Source organism: Abramis brama, assembly GCF_963993115.1.
Source record: "Abramis brama genome assembly, chromosome: 9".
Classification (NCBI taxonomy): Eukaryota; Metazoa; Chordata; class Actinopteri; order Cypriniformes; family Leuciscidae; genus Abramis; species Abramis brama.
The window spans coordinates 8,720,862-8,743,694 of record NC_139971.1 but is presented as its reverse complement, the minus strand read 5'-3'; the positions used below and the strand labels follow the sequence as shown (position 1 = coordinate 8,743,694).

The 22,833-nt window shown below is 40.0% G+C and overlaps 1 protein-coding gene across 1 annotated transcript; it reads left to right on the top strand.

Moving 5' to 3' along the window:
• Positions 1-174: 174 nt before the first annotated feature.
• baz1b (bromodomain adjacent to zinc finger domain, 1B) lies at positions 175-21,480 on the top strand. The gene is made up of 18 exons (XM_084124511.1): positions 175-927; positions 2,901-3,017; positions 5,143-5,287; positions 7,014-7,206; positions 7,429-7,748; positions 7,825-8,013; positions 11,068-12,568; positions 14,542-14,850; positions 15,193-15,313; positions 15,540-15,638; positions 15,763-15,940; positions 16,053-16,238; positions 17,377-17,524; positions 18,463-18,610; positions 18,851-18,957; positions 19,174-19,505; positions 19,863-19,969; positions 20,109-21,480. The coding sequence occupies exons 1-18, from the start codon at positions 809-811 to the stop codon at positions 20,779-20,781; spliced, it is 4,992 nt and encodes a 1,663-aa protein (XP_083980637.1). The 5' UTR covers positions 175-808; the 3' UTR covers positions 20,782-21,480.
• Positions 21,481-22,833: the final 1,353 nt, after the last annotated feature.

Below are 22,833 nucleotides of genomic sequence, written 5' to 3'. Positions count from 1 at the left end.
CAAATTGCCATTTTGAAATTATCTATGAATTTACCACAAACTGACCTCTAGCCACGCTTCCAAACACGCCTTGTATTTATGATTGGAGGGGTGTTCCTTTGACAAAAGGTGGAGTAGGTATAACTGACAGTTCAAGCGACCAATAAAATACCTCAGTCGTTGTCGTAGTTGTTTAGTAACCAATAGTTGGAGACGATGGGCGGGACTTATCCTTGCGTTGCAGCTTGCTACCGGGGTAACGGAGTTTTGAGGTTGTACGGAATGTTGCCGGTGTAGCAGGAACTCCCGCCATTTTTCAATAAGCTATAAACCCTGTTGTTTGTTTATGTAATCAGCACGTCCTTCAAAACAGTATCTACGCGGTCTATAGTCGCTGCGGGAAAGGGATTGGTACGTCGCTTTGGCCTGGAGAATCGACAGCAACACGGACCTGAGCGGCATAAGAAAGCCCGCCATACCAGCTCTGAAGGGCCGCCTTTCGCGCTTCCATCCCCGGCACTCAGGAGGAGCTTCCGTTCACTTCTTACGCTCTTTTCAACCATCTCACCATGACCCGACCGGCTGCCCCAAACCAACGGATTTCACACAGGAGATGTAACTGACCAGTAAAGCCGTAGTTTGGTTTTGTTTTGTTTTCACGCGCTTTGTAAAAAGTAAGTAAAAGCAGCGCGCGCTAGCCTAGCCCCCATGCTACGCCGCTGAGACGCGCGGATTTCACTCCATATTCAGTTTAAGCTGAGATTGAGCGGTGGGTTAGTTCAGTAGTTCACATCGCCGACACATCCAGGACCGCAGCAGCCCGCACGCGATGGCACCGTTGCTAGGCCGGAAGCCGTACCCGCTGGTGAAGCCGCTGTCGGAGCCGCCGGGCCCAGGAGAGGAGGTGTTCATCATCGAGCACTCTAAAGAGGCCTTCAGGAACAAAGAGTATCCTTTCCCACTGTCTCCACTATCCTCCTGCGAGCCCTGAACATACACACATGCGTCCGCGAGAGTCTCGATGTGTTGTTTCCACGCGGATCGTGGATTCTGAGCGCGTGCGAGCACAGTGTGCGCATTTAAGCGGTTATTATTGTTTTCATCTTGCGCGCTGCATCTCATTGTAACGCTAACAGGCTAAAGGTGACATGACGTTTAGATCATCCGGGATTACACTCTTAAGGCAGAGCTTAATATTATATTTGTCTGATTTTGAGTGCTGAAACCTGGTAAAATTCATGTTATTGAGAGGTGGTTGTTGTCCTGTGTGCATTTTAGAGCGAGCTAGTGTTAGCGAGCTAGCTCCAGGAGTGTTTGTGTGACGTCTGGCGGCTAAGCAGTTTATCATCCAAGCTGCTATGACTCAATCTTGTGTAACTCGCGCGCACTCGCTTTCATTTACAGTTCACGGATGTGCATGATATGAGTTTATAGATTGATGCTCCAAGATTGAGATTGACCGTTATCTGTATGCTGGGAGTGTGGTTCTGATTGTACAAATAGTTTCAGCTCAGGCTGCCTCTGGAGGGGAAAGTGCGAGTTCACGTGCAGCTGCTGCGCGAGGTCATTTGCGCGCGAAATGTTCATCGCACGCCACGTGAATTTGCTCATAATCGTCAGGATGAGTAGAGCTGACCTTCAGGGCATCAGCAACCGTGTATTTTAGTCTTTTGATTTATGTTGTTAAATGCAGCATTCGCATATTTGTTGACTATATGATGTTTTTATAAATTTGACTAGAGATTTGCTATAAAAAAAAAAAAATTAGATATTTATATGGTGTAGAGACGGAGTTTTATTTCTCAGACACAATCTCTTATTTGACAGATGTCACTGTAACAGGTTTCCTGATGAACCACACCTGTCTCTAAATGGTAGCCTATAAAAGAAAGTGAACTTGGCCCGCATGTGTTACGGAATCAGAAAACTAGCCAATCAGAAACTCTCCCTGCGTCTCAATCACTCTCTGCGTTCGGGTTTTGTGACATCGGATTGGCTAACGTGTCTGTGGAGGGCGGGGCTTTGAGGAGAAGGCTGTAGGATGGAGGTCATTTAGCAAAACGATTGAGCCCGCAGGTGCAGGTTATACAAATTGAAAACTGTCTTTCTGACTCATTCTAAAGATTTAATCACGTGCTTAAACTTTACGCTTGTTTCTGTTCCAGCACCAAAAACTAGACAATTTTCCTGTTTTTCCCATCAAGTGTGTGTTCTAGATCTGCCAAAAAAGTGTTTGAAGCAAGTGAAGTTTTGAGTCAGTAGCTTTCATAAGACGTTTAATGTCATGACGTTTTTTAGATCTAATGATGGAATAATACATGAGATGATATATTAATTAATCAGACAATATTTGTTTGTTTTTTTGCGATGATTGGCATCTGCCATTTTGGTTTTGCTTGTCTGTTGTGAAATCTACATGTTATGACCATGTCATAATTTAAAACAAGTTTTAAAAAAACTTCATTTAATTTGAGCATTTTTGTCTGTCTTGTTTGCTTGCATAACCAGGTTTCTAGATATACTGATATCGGATATTTAAAGCACACATTGGGTGACCAGTAATTATTTATTATGCTTTGATAAACATTTACATAATACATGAACAGAGCAAAAAGTATTTCTCTTGCCTTTTGGCAAGGTGGTTTTACAATTTTCAGAGTGCCTGTAATATAAATTTTACTGAAGCTCTTCTCTTGTATTTTTGCTACCTGTTCTTAATTGCAAATTTAAATCGAAAAATGTTCATGGAGGTTCTGCTGCTGCTGGCCCTTTAATTACTGAGCTTGTGTGTTACACACATTCATTAATTATGAATGAGTCTCTCTCATAAAGGAGCAGGGCAGCTCTGCTGTGGAAGTGCAGAAGAGCTAGAAGTGTTGTAGTGTTTGACTGCGTTGTTTGTCCTTAATCCTGTTGTTCAGAGAGTATGAAGCTCGACTGCGCAGGTATGGAGAGCGGATATGGACGTGCAAAAGCACTGGCAGCAGCCAGCTTACACATAAGGAGGCTTGGGAAGAGGAGCAGGAGGTCACTGAGCTGTAAGTAACAAAAATGAGCTCATACATGAGTGATATGATATGAGCATCATTCAGTCATCGGTCCTCCATTAATTCAGTCCTTCTCAGTGTTTTTTTGTTTGTTTTGTTTTTTACTTTATCTCTATATTTAGAGATCTACAGGGCATTTTTTGGCTGTCTCAATATGTAGTGAGCTGCCAGTGCCACCTTGCATTCGTGCTTATTTGAGGCACAGAAATGCTGGATAGGTAAGCAGCTCAATAGGTTTAAGCTGTAGCTGTTGTCATACATTATCTGAGTTATTGGGAGGGTTAGTGGTTTACTAAAACTTGTTACTAGAAAAAATAAATGTTAACTCAAACAGATTTTTTTTATTATTATTATTATTATTATTATTATTATTTCAGCTTGTTCCCAAGGCAGCATTTCTCATTTTCATTTATTACATCAACTTGATGTAATAAAATTACTCAAGCTACAACATAAAAAAAACCCTGACAAACACAACAAACTTACTAAAACATTAACTAAAATTAAAAAAAGAAAATATTACAATATAAACCAATTCAAAATATTAATAAAAACTATAATAGTGTCTCAGTGATACTGAACAAGTGCTGTTTTAGATCATGGAATACCTGGAAATATTGTAATTTTAAAATTGATTTCCAGGCCTAGAAACGAAACAGGCAGTCTGAACCGATTCACTGACTCTTAACTCTTTCTTAACGCTATTCAAATATACCTGTACTTGGCTCTGAAATATTTGATTAACTTGAAATTATTCTTTGTGCAGTTTGTATAAAATTAGTAATCTGGAACCCCTTAAAGGGATGGAAATTCATTGGGTGTTGTTGCAACCCTTTATTTTCCAGCATGTCTGCTGTATATAGCAGAGCTTTTAAACAGAACTATTGTCAGGCTGTTGTGATGAGGAAGTGTCATGTGACCACACCTCTGCTATTTCATTGGTGCCCTTGTGCCATCACTCCCCCCTTCTAATAAGAGTGTATTATAGATTGAGTCTTCAGCAGAAGTGTAGATTGCTCTGCTTCTGACCTGCTCAACTGACATTCAAACAGATTTCTACAACTTCTGGTGTGTGGGAGAGAGAGAGCGAGAGGAAGCAGTTTAGTCTCGTAAGCTGCTTATGTAACCAGACACACGCACACTCACACTCACAACAGTTTGCAGTACAGACCATATAGAGCGTTATGCTGCTTTAAGGGTCAATGTGTTTTGGATGCTATTTTTACTGTTTACATTCTTCACTCCCGTGTTTCCAATCTCCCTCTGCTGGCCATGAAGAGTATGAAGTTGTATTGTTTTCAAATGAGCTTTACTGGTGTTAAAGGGTTAGTTCACCCAAAAATGAAAATTCTGTCAGTAATTACTCACCCTAATGTTGTTCCAATCGTATAAGACCTTCGTTCATCTTCAGAACACAAATTAAGATATTTTTGATGAAATCTGAGAGCCGTCTCACTCCTCCATAGGCTTCTAGGTGACCGAAACTTGCTGGCCCAGAAAAGTTATTAAAGAGATCGTTAATATAGTCCAAGTGACTACAGTGGCTCAATCTTAAGTATATCAAGCGACGAGAATACTTTTTGTGCGCAAAAACAAACAAAAATAACGACTTTATTCCACTATTCATTTCCTTCTCTCTGAGCCTCGAGTTGGTTCATGTAGTGTTTTTGCGCAGCGCGTCTGTGTTGCACGTCACACGTAGGCTCACTATTGGCCGACGCTGGTCATGTGTGTGATGCGTGATGACGTGTAACTCAGACGCGCTGCGCAAAAACACTACGTGAGGGTCTTACGAGGTTGGAACAACATGAGGGTGAGTAATTACTGACAGAATTTTCATTTTTGGGTGAACTAACCCTTTAACACACATCCTCCCCAAATAAATGTTTTCAGGTAAGTCTTAACAGTAGTATTCAGGTAAGAAATTGGGTCAGTGACAATTCCATCAACTGTCCTGAGCGTCTTTCACTCTGGCCAACAGTGTCAAGCCCTGCATTGGTTAGCAATACAAAGTTGCAAATCAAAGCATATTTTCATAAAGTTTTGCAAGTTACGATGAGTGAATCATTTGTTAACTTATGTTACCGATAATATAGAATGGTTTCATATTTGGCAGGCTTCAGGAGGAGTATCCGGTGTGGTTTGAGAAGCCTGTTCTGGAGATTGTGCACCATAACACAGTATCTCTCGATAAGCTAGTGGATCTGGTCTGGGTGGAGATTCTCACTAAGTACGCTGTGGGCGAGGAGTGCGACTTCTTGGTATGAACTTGGATTTAATATTTTGATGCTTGTATGTAGGGTATTGATACACCTGTATGTTCACCTATATTCGAGAACACCATCCCTCCATGCAGATAAAGGAATCTGTTATAACTTAAGGCTGTGTGATTTCCGTGATGCAGAGAGAATCCGGGAATCAATCCGGTCATGAAAATAGAATTTACAGTATAATGCAGATGTCACATAAATTGCACAAATTGATGGATGGATGGATGAATAAATCAAAAGTAGAACTGTACAATAAATCAAATCGCAACATGGTCTGTGAATATTAAAGTGCAAAAAACTGCTATATAAATATATATTCTGTTTGTTCTGCATGTTTTTGCGTATGAACTGCGCCGCTTCGTCTGCTACATACTCAAGTATGCGTGACTCTCAGCGTCTGCCGTTTCACAATATGAGGACGTGAACACGCGAACATCTGAGAGACCGCTTGAGCATTTCGTCATTTTATTTGAGAGAAACTATTGTCAAATACACTCTGAAACTTAAAGGTCTTCACTACAACCCGTCAAAATAAGTTCAGTTTAACTTGAAGAACTTGACAAATATATTTACAGAAATGTATACGGTTTTACAATAGAATGTACTTCTCAAAGTTCTAATAATAATAACAACAACAAAAATAATAATAATACAATTTATTTAAACCTTTACGGAATATAATGTTTTGTCCATTATTTTAGTAAATCTCTGTTGTGCAGCACAAAAATAAAAGGTTAAAAGTTAATTTTTCATTTGGTTACATATAAAAACATAATCAAATAAATGCATAAAACTAACAATTTAATTAATCACCATTTTTGACAATGTATTTGTATTAAATCATAAGAAAAAATAACTATGAAGAAAATACATTTCATAGGACTCTATTCTTAAATTATTAATGATAAAAACAAGTTGTTAATCTAATCCATAATCAAATTTAATTTAATTGATTAGACTTGTTTATTCAACTTTCCATAATCCAAAAACATAAACAAATGGTTTCCAGTTTGTTATAAAGCATTTGTACAACAAAGTTGAGCCGAACTTTGTCCATTTATGTTTGTCACAGAGCGGAAATTTGTCTTTGACACTGGAGACAGATACATTCACATTAATGCTTAAAAACACATCACACATTAACACAAACACAGAATTAACAAAATTCTACAATTAAACACTGTTTCCATCATTCCATTGTTTCCTTTGTTTCATTTTAACTGATGATAATAATAAATAATAATATATGATTGTTTAATACCGTATACTGTAAAACCGTGATCTTTTCTGAGACTGATACCATACCGTGAAAATCGCATACCGTTACAACCATACTTGTATGTAGTGTGGGACCTTTGTTCATTGGAATTTGTCTAATTTGTGAAAAATGGGGTTATGAAGGTCCTTAACTTTCAAAAGTGAGATTTCCAGGTCTGGAAAAGTCGTGTACATTTCTCTAACAGTTTTTATTCTGTCTACTTATGCCCAGTTCTTGCATATTTGCTTAGATATTACTTAAATAGTTAGTAATGTGGATGTGATCTCTATCAAATGATCACATCAAAAAGTCATGGAAATTTATTGGCTGAAGTGTGGGAACCCTGAATATGTAGTATTATAATGATGTTGAATTGGGCAAATTATCTGTCTTTCTCCCTCTCTTCTGTTCTCTCTTTATGGATGTGAAATGGTAATTCTGTCTTGCTCTCTCTGTAAGGTTGGCAATGATAAGACTTTGCGTGTGAAAGTGGTAAAGCTTCATCCGCTGGAGAATCCTCCGGAAGAAAATGTGGAGAAAAAGATGGAAGGAGCTTGTGATTCTCCATCCAGTGATAAAGAGAACGCCAGTCAGGAGAACCTGAAGAAGGAGCCACAGTCCAAAGAGGAGGAGAGCAGGAGAGAGAGTCTCTGTAAGACTTAGCTGCTCTTTACGTTCATTCATGATGTCTTTCATTATATTCAAAAAAACAAAATAAAATTCATTATTATTATTATTATTATTGTTGTTGTTGTTAGTTACTGGTATTATTCAACTGACCAGTAATTGTATATTAATTACTGTTATATACATTAAACCCTGATTGAACCAGGGAGAATTAAAAAAAAATTGCATAATTTTTTTTTGTCTGTAGCTGATAGGGCCCGTCGCTCACCCAGAAAACTCCCAACCAGTATGAAAGAAGAAAAGAAGAAATGGGTCATGCCCAAATTTCTGCCCCACAAGTACGACGTCAAACTTCTTAATGAGGACAAAGTAATCAGTGACGTCCCCGTCGACAGCCTGTTCAGAACGGAGCGGCCTCCCAACAAAGAAATCATGCGCTACTTCATCAGACACAATGCTCTGAGGTTGGGGTCGGGAGAGAGCGCCCCCTGGGTGGTGGAGGATGAGTTGGTGAAAAAATTCAACCTGCCAAGCAAATTCAGTGACTTTTTACTGGACCCTCACAAGGTGGGATACGTACGTGATATGCTTTAGAAAGAAGTGTTTTCATAAAAAAAGTTATATTAACGTTTTCTTTGTTTAGTTTTTGGCAGAAAATCCATCAACTAAGAGGAAAAGCATGAGCTCACCTGAAGGTAAACCCAATAAGAAGCTGAAGACTGGAGAGACGGGAACAGACAGTGAGGGAGTAAATGTAAAAGGGGAAAAGAAGAAAAAGAAAAAAGACTCCCAGAACATACCTCTCAGTCCAACCCTCTGGAGTCATATGCAGGTGTGTTTGAGCAGAGAACTTGCAAAATCTAATCATGTGAGCAGATGGCAAAAATGTTGGCTATAAAATAGTGATTGGCTGATAGATGTATAGATAGCACTATTTAATTTCAAGATGATAAAATTTAGAGGTCGACCGATAGTGGATTTTACCGATACCGATATTTAGGTTTGACCGTACGTGCCGATAACCAATTAATCGACCGATACTTTTAAAATTGATACTGGATTAAAAAAAAAAGCATAACACTCCAAGTAAAACTGCTGAACTGAAATGTGCTAAATTAAATAAATTTATAAATATGAATATATTTAAATGGGAAGTTATACAGAACGAATTCTACAGGAAATAATTTAAACATTAACATATTACAGGTTTCTTTTGCTATAACCTAGAAACATAGGTACATTTCAAAGGTAACGCTTTGCAAGTCCCATTTGTTAACAAGGATGTATTAGCATGAACTATATGCATTCTTTTTTACAGCATGTATTAATATTTGAGCAAGACAATTGACCTATGGCTAAGCCACGCCCCCTCCACGCACTCGGACAAACAGTCAACATTCGGTAACAGGCGCTTTGGCAGCTGTCACAGTAGGAGACATTTCACAGGAGGCAATTGATGATTTTTGGAGACAGAAAGATTATATATCATCTCGAAGTCACCAAAAGGGCCTTAACTATACATTGGAGGGTTATATTAATAATTTCATTGTTGAGAAGGTCGATGAAAAGCTTCAGCTCCAGACAAAGATTTACAGGTCACAGTGTAACTTACACGTTATAGTTTGGTGCTATTTCGCTTCAAACGCTCGCTTTATACGCGCGTCCTATTCGCTTTGGACGCGTGAATGGATTCAAAATGTTCAAGCGTCGAACTAGACGCTCTATTTGCGTTTGGTGTGAACGCAGCATAATGAACAGGCTGCGATGTCAAGATTGCAATGCTGGATGAGTGTGTGTATCAGAGAGAGAGAGGCGCGGGCGCGATCGAACAGTGGAAACATAAAAACATGCTCCATTTTGTTCATACAGGACATCATTAAAACTGCAAAGTGTTTAGCCTACTTATATTTGTGTAAAACACAACATTGTGTCTGGCTACGCAGCTACAACGCAGCTAGAAGCTAGGCTAACGTTATGTTAGAGATGTTAAAGATAACGTTCAAATACGTTGTTTACTTACCTTAGAACAGATGTAGACATCCTTGTTTAATTGCGTTTAGTTGGTGTTGTGGTCTACCGCATAACTTAATCCAGAGCAGACACTTATCTCGGTTGAAATGTGGCTTGGGAAAGGGTAACAAATACACACCGTCGCCCAGCCTCTCAGGATACCTAGTGTTGGAGTTGAATGTACCCCATGCACACCGTTTGACCATTTTAAACTTAAAATGACAAGAAAAAACATATAAAAACGAATGAAAACTGACTAACTGCAATGCATTTCAATGGACGTGGAAGCAGAGAATGTCCGAGTGTATGGGTTAGCTATGCGCACTGTGATTGGCTCATCGCGTTTGGGGGCGTGGCTTAGCCATAGGTCAATTGTACCTTGATCATTCATGTTAGTTCACAGTACATCAACTAAGGTTAACAGATAAAATAAAAATTAAAACTCAGTTTAAAATGTATTAGTAAATGTTGACATTAACAAACTAACAATGGACAATACTACAACATTTATTAACCTTAGTTAATGCTAAAAATGTAATCTTATTGTAAAGTGTTACCATTTCATATAAATCCAAAAAGTCTGCTATGCTTAAAGATGGCCATCTTTAAATATCTGCAAAAGCCAGAGCATTAAAATTGCATAAATGTATAGTCTCTCACTTTATTTGCTTTTATATTAGAACACTTGATGATTATCTAATCAAAATAACTATGTATTGCAGTGATTATAAAAGAATTGACTCAAATGCGTTGCTGATTTGTTTGTTTCTGTCGGCTACATGAACATATCAATGTTGAGAAAGCAATCACGTCACTAGTTTTAAATGAGCAACTTCGCCAGCTAATGAATGCATAAGTGACCAGCTGGATATAAACTAATGCAAAAAGATGATAACAATTGTGACATTAAACATTTGGGTGAGGTTTGCGTGTTTTTGTCACATTTTTGTTTTAACCGCTTGAGGTACTAATGTTAGTCCTCTCAGCCTCGATGGCAAACATACTTATGTACTTTCTCTGCTAATGCAGCATCTAGTCAACAAATTAATTACTTTATAATGATATGGCAGTATGTACTGTAGTGTTCTGTATTCATACCGTTTCGCTGTCGGTGTTTTAAATGCGCATCTGAAGTGTCAGCGCTCTCCGCGCAGCCTCACGTGTTACAATAAACAACACGTGGTGTCAGTGATAGTTATTATTTGGCCTCTAGAGGCCGCTCTTGCTGTGTGTAATGCCAGCAGTCTCTTCTCGGCGCTCTCGTACTGTGTAATGACAGCGCACTCTTCTCAGCCGCTCCAACAACTGACGCAACCCGGAAAACCTATCGGTAAGGATTTTTGCCGATAACGATAGTTCCACCAATCAACTATCGGTTCCGATATATGGGTAAAACCAATGAATCGGTCGACCTCTAATAAAAATACATGCATAATACGATAAAAAAAAAAAAACAATAAATTGCTGAAATGAAAGTTTAGAAATAATTTGAATAGAAAATAATAGAAATAATTTGAAAATGAAAAAATTCATTAAATTATGGAGTATGGTTTTTTTAAATCTAAAATAGGATTGAGTGAGCATTACTGAGCTTTTGTTTCATTCATTCTGGACGCTAGAGGGCGCCCTCGTGCAAAAACTCCAAATATGCCTCAGGGACTTCCTGGAACGTCATTGTATTACTTCCATAATTCCCACTTCCCTACGAGATGGGCGGCACATCGTTTTGAAACCGCTTTTATGCCATTAATTTGTATATGAGATGACTAAAATACATCTTATGCTCTTTAATTAGACTGCCCGATTGAGTTATTTGTGCATTTTATTGTATTTATGTAATGTTTGTGTATATTTAAAGTCATTTTCTTTTATTCAGGTGAAGAAAGTTAATGGATCACCTTTAAAAATGAAAAACTCAGGTACTTCCAAGAAGTCTGATGGGGAAAACATCCTCAGCACCCCAAAATCGAACAAAAAATCCACTGACCCCAAAAAGAGCCGCAAGAGTGGAGTCACCAAGACTCCCAATGGCCAGAAGCTCTCCAAAAAGGATGAGAAAATCATCAAGAAACCCAAAATGAAGCAGATGACCCTTTTGGATCTTGCTAAAAGTCCACCTGCTCCAGCTAGTCCAAAAAAGCGAGGGCGAAGTTTAAGTACTGGCTCCGCTAAGCTGGGCAAACCTTTTCCACCTATGGCCTTGCATCTCCTTCGGTTTTACAAGGAGAATAAAGGCAAAGAAGACAAGAAGACCGCTCTGTCCACACTGGTGTCTAAGGCAGCAAAAACACTGTCCGCAGAGGATCGCGGACGACTTCCCGAGGAGCTGAAAGAGCTGGTGCAGAAACGCTGGGAACTTCTTGAGCAAAAACGCAGATGGGCCCTCATGACCGAGGAGGAGAAACAGGATGTTCTACGTCAGAAGCGTCAGGAAGTCAAGCAGAAGCTGCGTGAGAAAGCCAAAGAGCGTAGAGAGAAGGAGATGCAGATGAGGCGGGAGATGTCGCGCCGTTACGAAGACCAGGAACTCGAAGGCAAATGCTTGCCAACATTCCGTTTGTTTGACATGCCCGAGGGGCTTCCCAACGCCCTCTTTGGTGACATAGCCATGGTAGTGGAGTTCCTTCAGTGCTACTCTGGCCTCCTGATGCCTGATGACCAGTATCCCATCACCTCCATCGCTCTGATGGAGGCTATAGCTGGAGACAAGGCGGGTTTCCTCTACTTGAACCGTGTGCTGGTGGTTCTGCTGCAAACGCTTCTGCAAGATGAGCTGGCCGAAGGTTACAGTGAACTGGACATGCCGTTATCCGAGATTCCTCTGACCATGCACTCCGTATCCGAGCTGGTGCGCCTGTGTTTGCGGCCAACGGATGCACATGAGGAAGAGAGTGCCCGTGGCTCAGATGGCTGGCAGCCTGGTGGGGGCTACGATGACGTGGTGAGCAGCGAGTTTTTGGAAAAGCTTGAGACATCGGAGGTGTTTGAACTGACCCCTCAGGAGAAGGTCAGCCTGCTGGTGGCGCTGTCTCATCGTATCCTCATGACCTATTCGGTGGAGGATCACGTGGAGGCCATGCAGCAGCGATCAGCCGAGCTGTGGAAGGAGCGGCTCGCCACGCTCAAAGAAGTCAATGAACGTAAGAGAGCGGAGAAGCAGAAACGGAAAGAGCAGATGGAGGCAAAAACCGATGGTAGTGGAGATGCTGTAATGAGGGCAGATGGGAGGAAAGATTCAAACGTGAAAAAAGAGACACCTAAGGTCCCTGCCAAAGTGGAACCAGAGCCAGAGGACATGATCAGCACAGTGAAAAGCAGACGCTTGATGTCCATTCAGGCCAAGAAAGAAAAGGAAGAACAGGAACGGCAAAACAAAGGTGAGAGATGAGTAAAAAAAAAAGTGAACTTGTAGTTCGGGCCTCTTGGTTCTTTTGGTCTGGACCAAAATAAATAAAATAATAGTCCTGGTTCGCTTGGCGTTCACACTGTCATTTTTAAGATTGAACCTAAAAAACCCAGTGTTTTGTGACGGAACTTAACAAATATCCAAAACAATACTGTGTGCTGGGTTAAATGTGCTTGTTATACGTATGGTATTTTGACCAGCTGAGAACTCAAATGTGTTCAGAAGTCAAAACAGTGGCAGGAATTCCTCCATTGCACATATAAGGGCACCTGGCCACTTCATGTGTTTTTCCTCAGATCGGATAGCTATCTGATTTATCAAAACGATTCCATTTACACCTGGTCACATTAATGTGTTTTCGCAAAACGGATATAAATCCGATCTTCAATTCTCGCGCTATATGCAGATTTAATGGAGTTCACGTCAACGAAAGCAACAGATGATATGAGCTGCATTTTATTGATAATCAGCTAATCTCAAAATCAAAGGCCGCAATAGGGGAGAGCGGTCTACGACTTACTTTCACTTTGATTTGCGATAGTTTGTGCGTTGGCTTGACGAATAGACGCTCGGCTGCTCATCTGTGGTGATGCGTGTTGCAGTATCTGGCTTTAACATGACATATAGCCTATAACACGCTCACACGTCTGGAATGCGACCCAGACCTCCTCCTGAAGTGGTTTGTGCGATCGAATTTAAATCTGTCTCAAATGCGTTTCGGAGGGCATTTACACCTGGTCTTTTCACGATCTGATAGCCATCCGATCACAGAAAACGAATTAAGTGGCCAGGTGTAAACAGCCCCTAAATGAAGATCTGCTGCAAGGAGACTGCATTTCAGACACCTGTACCGAACTGTAATGGACAATGTAGCTCCTATGACTAGAAAAAATAAGGTATGCTTCAGCATTCTGTCCTTTTTAGGGATGCATCTTGTGACATCACATCCTGTTTTTGGTTTGTTTAGATGTCTATGGTCCATGCTCCGTTCATACTTCAGTCGAAACGCGCTCATTCATTGCATCAGTTCAATTGCATCAGTTCATTTGGAAGTGGGCCAAGACCCATCTTTTCAGCGTTCTCGGTCCGGTTGTTTGGTGTGCATCAGGGTTCGGATGGCAGCGTTCACACTTATTCAAATTAACTACACTTACAGGGCAAATCGCGAGTTCACTTTAATCAAACCAAACCTGCCAAGTGTGAACATACCCTGAAAGTAGGGCACTGAGAGACACAATGTTGACAGTCTGTATCAGAACAGGGTAATTAAAGAGAGCAGCAAGTTAAATGTGAAATGGTTGAGTTTTAGAATGGTTTGTTTGCTTAAAGGCCCCGATATACTTGCGCGAAGGTCTGGACACATCAAGCCGACAGTTAACCGTCAGGTCGATTTTGAGCATCGGTCAGCTTTCCGGTGTGTATTTTGAGCCGATTCCGCATGTTGAATCTACGTCGGGCCGTCAGTGAGAGAGAGAACTCTGATTGGCTGTTCAGCTTAGCAAACGAGTCGGTGCACGAGAATAAGTGAAAGTGATGAAAGCAAGCAAACAAGTCATCTTACCTGAGCATTTGAATGCACAAAATATTTTCATAATAACATGAGCTGACTGGAATGAAGAAAGTGATCAGTGTGATTGATATTCAAAATGGTAAGCAAGCACTGCTTTGATTACGGTTTGTATATCTGCAGTCCGCTAGTTTCGTTTTTTCCTTTTTGAATGACGGAAGGATTCATTAAATTGATCAAAAGTGACTGTAAAGGCCATTTATATTGTTACACAAGATTTCTATTTTAAATGAATGCTGTTCTTTTGAACTTTCTTACAAGACTTGAAATTGCGACCATTTTGGACGCATATGCTCCCGAAATTTAATCTGTGCGACCTCAAAATAAATTAGATGATAAAAATGTTTTTAAATAAACTGTGTATGCATCTCCTGCAGAGCGTATGGAGAAAGAAGCAGAGGAGGAGCGCATAAGGAGGCAGAAAGCTGCAGCAGAGAAAGCCTTCCAGGATGCTGTCACTAAAGCGAAGCTGGCGTTGAGGAAAACACCGCTGGGCACTGACCGAAATCACAACCGGTATTGGCTGTTCTCCGATGTGGTTCCTGGGCTGTATATTGAAAAAGGATGGGTTCATGAGAGTATAGACTACACGTTCACTCTTCCTCCTGAAGAGGAGCCGGTGTCGACAGAGGAAGATGACGAGTTAAAGAAAGAGGAGGAGTTAAAGAAAGAGGAGGAGACAGAAGGTTAGTCTACCTTTGCACTTTCTAAATACTTTATTGTAAATGTGTTATTGACCAGACTTTTTGGCAGAATTTAAATGTTAGCCGCATAAAACCTGTTTGCCAGACTAGATTTTCTGATAGATGTACCACATCTGTTGTTTATAGAAGCAACCATTTTCTTGGTTTTTGGTACAAACTTCTACTTAACGGGTGTAGTCAAGTACAATCCTTGGAAAATGGTTTATGTTTGGAGTAGAAAAAAAATGCAAAAAATTCAGATCAAACTTATAAATGTATAATAGAATAATGTTACTTTCATTGAAATGCAGTATGTTTGAACGTGTCTGTTCCTTGCCTTCTCAGATGGAGAGAAAGAGGATGAGGGCAGCATAGTCAGCACTTCTAATGAAAATGGCCAGCAGGGGGCGCCAGTGCCAGAGACTTGTATTGAGACCACTGTGCCCAAACAAGGCCAAAACCTCTGGTAAATGTTCTTGCAAATTCCCAGCTGTATCATTTGGTGTCTGGGAAATCAGCCTTTAAGTAATTTTTGTATGAGACTACACATTTTTTGGGAGGAAAGGCCTCCCATAAGAAAAAGGTCTAAAATGGGTTAAAATTAACTTTAATCAGGACATGGCATGACATCATTCAAGATATATCAGTATTGGGTGGCAACACAAATGCTTGTTCTTAAACTGTTTTACCAGGTTTGTGTGTGATTCACCAAAAGACCTCGATGAACTAATAGAGAGTCTTCACTCTCAGGGAGTAAGAGAGAGTGAACTTAAACTCAGGCTGCAGGTCAAGTGAGTATATAAATATACACACGCACACATCCCCTTCCTCCTGAAAATACATTTTCACAACTTGCTTGCTTTCAATCCCAGTAAAAATGAATGAAGAATTCAGATGGGGTTTTTTGTGTTTTAGTTACCAGGAAATCTTGCATTCCATCCATCTGACAAAAAAAGGTAACCCAGGCCTTAAGACCTGCGACGGATACCAGGAACTGCTTAAATTCTTGCGCACTGATATTATCGAGGTAGCCTCTCGTCTGCAGAAAGGAGGCCTGGGATACATGGAGGACACGTCTGAGTTTGAGGAGAGGGTGAGAAACATTAAGATCTTGTGGTGAGGGTGGGCGCTTATACCATTACCATCCCGCTTCATGGATCTCTCCACCACTTTGAACCTACCTGACCTCTCAATTGTGTTTTCAGGTGCAGAACTTGGAGAAACTGCAGGATTTTGGCGAGTGTGTGATCACCCTGCAAGAGAGCGTGATCAAGAAGTTTCTGCAGGGCTTCATGGCGCCCAAACAGAAGAAGAAAAAGAAGACTGGGGGAGAGGAGAGTACGACTGCAGAAGAGGTGGATGATCAGAAGAGACTGGCTGAAGAGGCCAGGGTGAGTGCATTTGTGCTCAATAGGGCTTCATGACACTAACATTTCAGTAATTGATTTCATTATTCTCAATACCATAGCCAAAAAATCTACAAAACAAATGGCTATGTTTAAAAAGTTAAAAATGAATATAAATATTAACAAATTAAAACAATGATATGTACTTCTCCGTCAAGTAAACATTGCAGGCATTGATTGAAGCAAACAGAAATTAAGGAAAAAGAAATTAAGGAAAAAGAAACATTCCATGCATTAGAACTAATAAAAACAGAACAAAGATAGTGTTTTAATATATTTTAAATGTAATTCTAGTTCCGTAATGACAAAGCTGAATAAAATATATTTTTTAAACTAACCCCAAATCTTTATACCCCAAAAATGGAAATTCTATCATTTACTCACCCTCATGTCATTCCAAGCCTTTAAGACTATTGTTCATCTTTACAACACAAATGAAGATCTTTTTTAATGAAATCTGAGAGATTTCTGTCCCTCCATTGATGGTCCACGCAACTGACGCTTCAAAAAGTTCATAAACAGATCATAAAACTAATCCATATGAATCGAGTGGTTTAGTTAAAATTTTCTGAAGAAACATGATCGCTTTACGTCATGAACAGATTTACTTTAGGCTTTTATTCCTATAAACATTCAACTCGCACATCAGCTGTGGTAAACGGAAGCTCAAGCATATTCGCTTGATGTGCGAGAAGCAATGAGGTTCATTCTCGTGTTATGCAGCAGGTTTGAGCTTCCACAAGAGGTTTGTTCTCGCACTTCAAGCATGCTCGATTGAGCTTCTGTTTGTTCACTGATCAATGTTGATGTGTGAAAAGCCTAAATTAAATCTGAATTTTTAACTAAACCACTCGATTCATATGGATTAATTTATGATCTCCTTATGAACTTATTGAAGCATCGCAGTGGTTGTTGCGTGAACTCAATGGAGGGACAGAAATCTTTCAGATTTCATTTAAAGTCCTCGTGTTTCGAAGGTGAACGAAAGTCTTACTGGTTTGGAATGACATGAGAGTGAGTAATTGATGACAATTTTATAATTTCTGGGTGAACTACCCCTTTAAAAGTAGTGTGAGTGTATAATGTTCAAACTACACTAAACTTGTGCATATTGAATTTCTAGGTGGCCACGGCGGTGGAGAAGTGGAAAACTGCCGTCCGTGAAGCTCAGACTTTTTCTCGCATGCATGCGCTGCTCGGCATGCTGGACGCCTGCATCAAGTGGGACATGTCGGCAGAGAACGCTCGCTGTAAAGTGTGCCGCAGGAAAGGTGAGTCATCAATAAAATGCAGCTCACCTCTGTTGCTTTCGGTGACGTGCACTCCATTAAATCCGCATATAGCGTGGGAACTGAAGTTCTCTGCATATGCTGCATATGCTGTGAGTTTTAACATGCATTTGGGAATGCAACATGCACCAGTTTCGCTTTCTCATTCACAGAATGACACGATGGTGTCATAAATAGTGTAAAAATAAAGGCATGATTGAAATTAAAATGATTGATTGATTGATTGATTGATTTTAATTTTTTAGCAAAATTATTAACAATATTTGCATTAATGTAATTCATACAGGGTTCGTATGGGTGCTAGAAATCCTTGAAAATGCTTGAATTTTGATGTGTTTTCAAGGTTTGAAATCTTACATCTGGGATAGAATGCTTGAAAATTGTAACTTTCTTTCACAACAAATACCTATCTGACTGAATAGTTCGTTTATTACATGGAGAAATAAAATGTTTGGTCATTGGACATTAATATAATGAAAATTATTATTCATAGGCATTATCTACTTAGACAGTGATACATTTTGAAAAATAAAACTTGTGATTTGCTTAAATATCTGATCTTTCTGCTATTACGAAACACAATTTTGGCTGTTAGCATTATCTCTTTTAATGTGATAAAAACGCTAAATAATAATTTTGAAATCCTACTGATGTCACTTACATAATAATTTGGAAAACGGCGTACTGTATGTGAAACAAATGACCTTCAGACTCTTACAGCCACAGGGAGTAGTTGACTTCACACCTTAAGAGTATGAAATGAAATGCACAAGGGAGAGAATGACCATCAAAGAGAGAATGTCTAAGATTTAAATGGCACCTGTTGCTGTAATGTGAGCTGCACACAAGAGGAAGTACTGCATGGAAACAGGAAGATTTAATGTGTAATTGATCTGGTTTCTGAATGTCTTTCTCTGCAGGAGAGGATGATAAGTTGATTCTGTGTGATGAGTGTAATAAAGCCTTCCACCTGTTCTGTCTGCGGCCGGCTCTGTACCGTATACCGGCGGGTGAATGGCTCTGCCCAGCCTGTCAGCCAACCACTGCCCGACGCAGCTCCAGGGGCAGGTTAGTGCTCACGCATTGTAAAGTGTGTAAAAACTGTGCTGTTTTTTTGTTTTTGTTTTTAGCTTTACCACTGTAAATAAGCTCTAGTCATTCAGGGTTTGCTTAAATGTTTTTGAAGCATTTGTCTAAAAGTTTTAGTTTTCCCAGTTAAATTAATATAAATATGTGGCTAGTGTAGCTTTCTGTTTTTTTTTTCTATGCTCAAAAGTTCAATTCATTTACAAATCTTTTGTAATTTAGAAATTATAATGAGGACACTGAGGAAGAGGAGGATTCAGAGGAGGAAGATGAAGAAGAGTCTGAAGAGGAAGAATCGGAAGAAGAATACAGGGACACAGGCCACAGCTGTGAGTGTCACTAAGAGCTTTGAGAACCAATACACTTTGTTTTCATTAAGGGTGCAATTTTTACTTCATCAATTTGTATTAATGTTTTCATACCAAAAATGCAACAAAAAAAAAAACACTTATCAAACGTACTATAGCATCATGTCATGCTGAAGTGTTTGAAACTTTGTTTTAAGTATTGGCACAAACTCTAGTTGTCTATTTTTGTTGTCACAGTAAGACCTAGGAAAAAGATGAAGACATCTTTGAAGCCTAAAGTGCAGAGTAAACAACCACAGAAGAAGCATTCGCCTCCTAGTTCCAGACCCGCTTCCAAGCCAGATCCCAAACCTGCTCTCAGATCTTCTTCTAGATCAGATCCCAAACCTGCTCTCAGATCTGTTTCCAAACCAGATCCTAAACCTCCCAAACCTGCTCCCAAACAAGATCCTAAACCTTCTCCCAAAGCTGCTCCCAAGCAAGATCCTAAACCACCTCCCAAACCTGCTTCCAAACAGTCACCTAAATCACGGCCTGCACCGAGCCACCCCGCTGACATCGACGAGCTGGTGAGTAAAACAAGACATGTGGAAGTGAGGTCTATGTTCAGTACTGTTCCCTGTTTGCAGTATAGATCTTTACAAATGTTAGGTTCATTTTTGATTGCACAACTGAGACAATTGATTCACTAAATCTTTTCAAATGGGTTCAGCTGAATCATTAAAAAGTACTGGTGAAAGAACAATTTGTTCATTAACAAGCACAATACTTGCTTGTGTTGAGGCAACAACATTGTTTTTAAATGAACAGTGCAAGTGCAGGCACATTAAGTATTAGTCACTGTACTAATATAGACCTATATGAATGTTTAGGAGTATGAAAGCACCATATGTGAGTGTTTCTGAAGTGTTTTTGATTGTGTGCAGATCCGACAGAGCTCTAAGCCTGTATTAAAGAAAAAAGCTGTTGAGCTGGAGAAATGTGAGGAGATCCTTCAGAAGCTCATGAAATACAGATACAGCTGGCCCTTCAGGTAAACCCTCAGACATTACAAAGGCTTATGATTTTGTGACCGTTTTAATACACAAATAGATTTATTAATCACAATTAATGTAATAACTTTTTAATAGACTTTTTAATAAAAATTTGCTATTTCTCTTCTCCTCATCCAGGGAACCTGTATCTGCTGAAGAAGCAGAGGATTATCAGGACATCATCAGCACCCCGATGGACTTCACCTCCATGCAGGACAAGTTCAAATCCTCTCAGTACCACAGCACCAGCGATTTCCTCGAGGACGTGAAGCTCATCTTCTCAAACGCAGAGGAATACAACCAGCCCGACAGCAACGTCCTGACCTGCATGACACGCACAGAGCAGGCGTTCGTCGAGCTCCTGCAGAAGAGCCTCCCTGGGGTCGGCTATCTGCGCCGACGAACGCGCAAACGCCCCGCCACTCCATCCGAAGAGGAGGATGACGAAGAAGAGGTGGAGGGAAGGAGGAAGATACAGAATGGGAAGCAAAGAGCCACATCCAGACATAAGGAAGATGATGAGGAAGTCTCGGGACGAAGGAAGGCCAGACAGAGCAGCAGACAACGGAACCAAGCTGACAGCGAGAGCGAGGATGATGATGATGAGGAGGAGGAGGAGGTGACTGTGAGAAGGAAGAGCAAGCGGACGAGTCGGAAAGATTATCGAGAGCAGGAAAGCGACAATGAGAGGGACAGCAGGAGAACTGGATCGAGACGGACACCACGAGGTGTGACGGAAGACAAGGACGAGGCCAGCAGCGACGAGGACTCGGGCGGCCAGCGACATTCCAAGAGGCTCAAACGCTCATGAAGACCAGGGTGCTTTGTGTTCTTTGTATTCGTTTTCGTACCCCCTCCTTATTAATCAGAAGGCGAAACAGGCCATCCCGTACCCGCTGCATATCAGACAGAACCCTTTTTCACCCCGATGTAGATGTTTCTGTTTATTTTACTTTTTGGAAGTTTTTATGTTAATATTGGAGAAAACTGATTTATATTTGTAAGTTGATTAATAATGGTGACACTTGTTTTTTTCAACCTGAGGATTTGCATTGAAAATGACATGTCATCTCTTTGAGCTCTTAAGACTTTTTTCATTTGATATTTGACCTAAAAAAAATGAAAGTTAAAAAAAGAAACCCCCTATGTCCCCCAAAAATTGTACTCGCGAATGCCACCAAGCCATGTCTCGTTTTGATGACTTAGGAGGTTCCTCTGCAGAAGTCGACCTGAAAACGTTATAAAGCAGTGAAACTCGTAGATCCTTTAGCGTAGACCTTCATGCAGACTTTCAAATTAATTATCTGGTGACCGTCCAGAACTAGGCTCTTTCAATGAAACTGACCTTTTGTGTTTTCTGTCTCATGAGAGCTGTTTAATTGGCACTAAACCCCCATGGTGGTATGACGTTGATCTAAAAGTCTTTATTTTTTGAGTGTGCCACCAATTGTTACTTTTCTTTAGTCATTTATTATTTTGGCTGTTTTACAATAAAAACTGTCATCCTTAAGTTTGGTTAAACAACTTCTGTTTTTTAAAAGCAAGAGATTCCTGATCCTGTTTATTGGCCTATTGGGATCTAGTGATTCCTGGCATCATCTTATTCCCTGGAAACCAGTAGGTGGCACTCTACTACAGTGGTCTTCGAAAGAACAGTTCCCCTTGGTGTTAAACTGACATTTGAATGTTATATTCCCCCTAACAATCTTTGATTAACTGAACCTGAAATCAAGATGATAAAATCAAATGTGAATTTTGTTTTTGGAGACACTCAAGTGAGATTCTAGTATCTGATGGGCACAGATCAGTTCAGTGTCCACATATTGAGTGTATAATCTATTCATCAGAAGTACCATAATTCCTTTTTATATTACTATGTAAATAATGAGCTTTGACTATTTCGTTTCTTGATCATAGCCACGGAAGTTTAAAATAGGTATGTTTGTCCACAGCAGACGTGCTGCTCAGGGCTCTATTCTGGATTATTTTTTTTTTTAATGTATTTTTTCTGATTTAATTTCCCTCCACCCCAATTGGATTGGGCTCAATTTAATCTTCGGAAGTAAAGTCACTATCATAACCTACTTGTTTTGGTTTGACATCACTTGGTAACTTAACAGGCCATTCGATGGATATGCTGTTGTTTTCCAGATCCACGAGTAAAAAATGAACTGAAACTGTGGTATGTACCCCTAAGATTCTCGGGCTTGGAAAGCGAGTCGTCTCACTGGTGTAAATGCTTTCTTTCAGTTACTAGGTGGCTTTCAGGAGGTACTAGTGGTGGTCAAAGCAGTTTTCATATGCATTTATAGCTCCAGGACCTGGTAGGGAAACTAAACTTTAAGGATGTCCTTACCCCTTTTTGCACCCACATATTTCCTAAGACTTCATTCAGTTTTCTGAAAGTATTTTCTTTTTTAAGACCCCTTCAGCATCACTGCCAGTTGTAAAATCTTGTGTTATACATAAGCGAGGGGCAGGGAGGGAGGGCCTGGTAGTTTGGGGATTTTTGTTTTGTTTTTTTGTGTAATTTCTTTACTTTTTAATAAAACATTGTACAATGTCCAAGATTTGTCATGGTTTCTAATAATACCCTCTGGTTTTTATCACCTGAGACATAAAAATACTGATAGAACCTCATAGTTGGGCTGTTTATGAGGCGTTTTGGTGCTTTCAACCAAGAAGGCTATTCCTGAAGGCTATTATGCTTTTTAAAATACCTAATTTTTGCTGCGTTTTAAATTAGCTTCCTGCTTATTCTGTGACAACCAATCCCAGAATTCATTGTAGTTGACTCAACGAAATTCATCTAAAATGCAGGAGTTGAGATATAGGCTGTCTGAAATTGCATATTCAAAATAAG

Bases quoted from the DNA above. Each gene is read 5' to 3' on its own strand.
- baz1b (XM_084124511.1), top strand. From the start codon at position 809: ATGGCACCGTTGCTAGGCCGGAAGCCGTACCCGCTGGTGAAGCCGCTG. The intron at 12,569-14,541 runs GTGAGAGATGAG...CATCTCCTGCAG, and splicing joins ACAGGAACGGCAAAACAAAG to AGCGTATGGAGAAAGAAGCA. The intron at 19,970-20,108 runs GTAAACCCTCAG...CTCCTCATCCAG, and splicing joins AGATACAGCTGGCCCTTCAG to GGAACCTGTATCTGCTGAAG.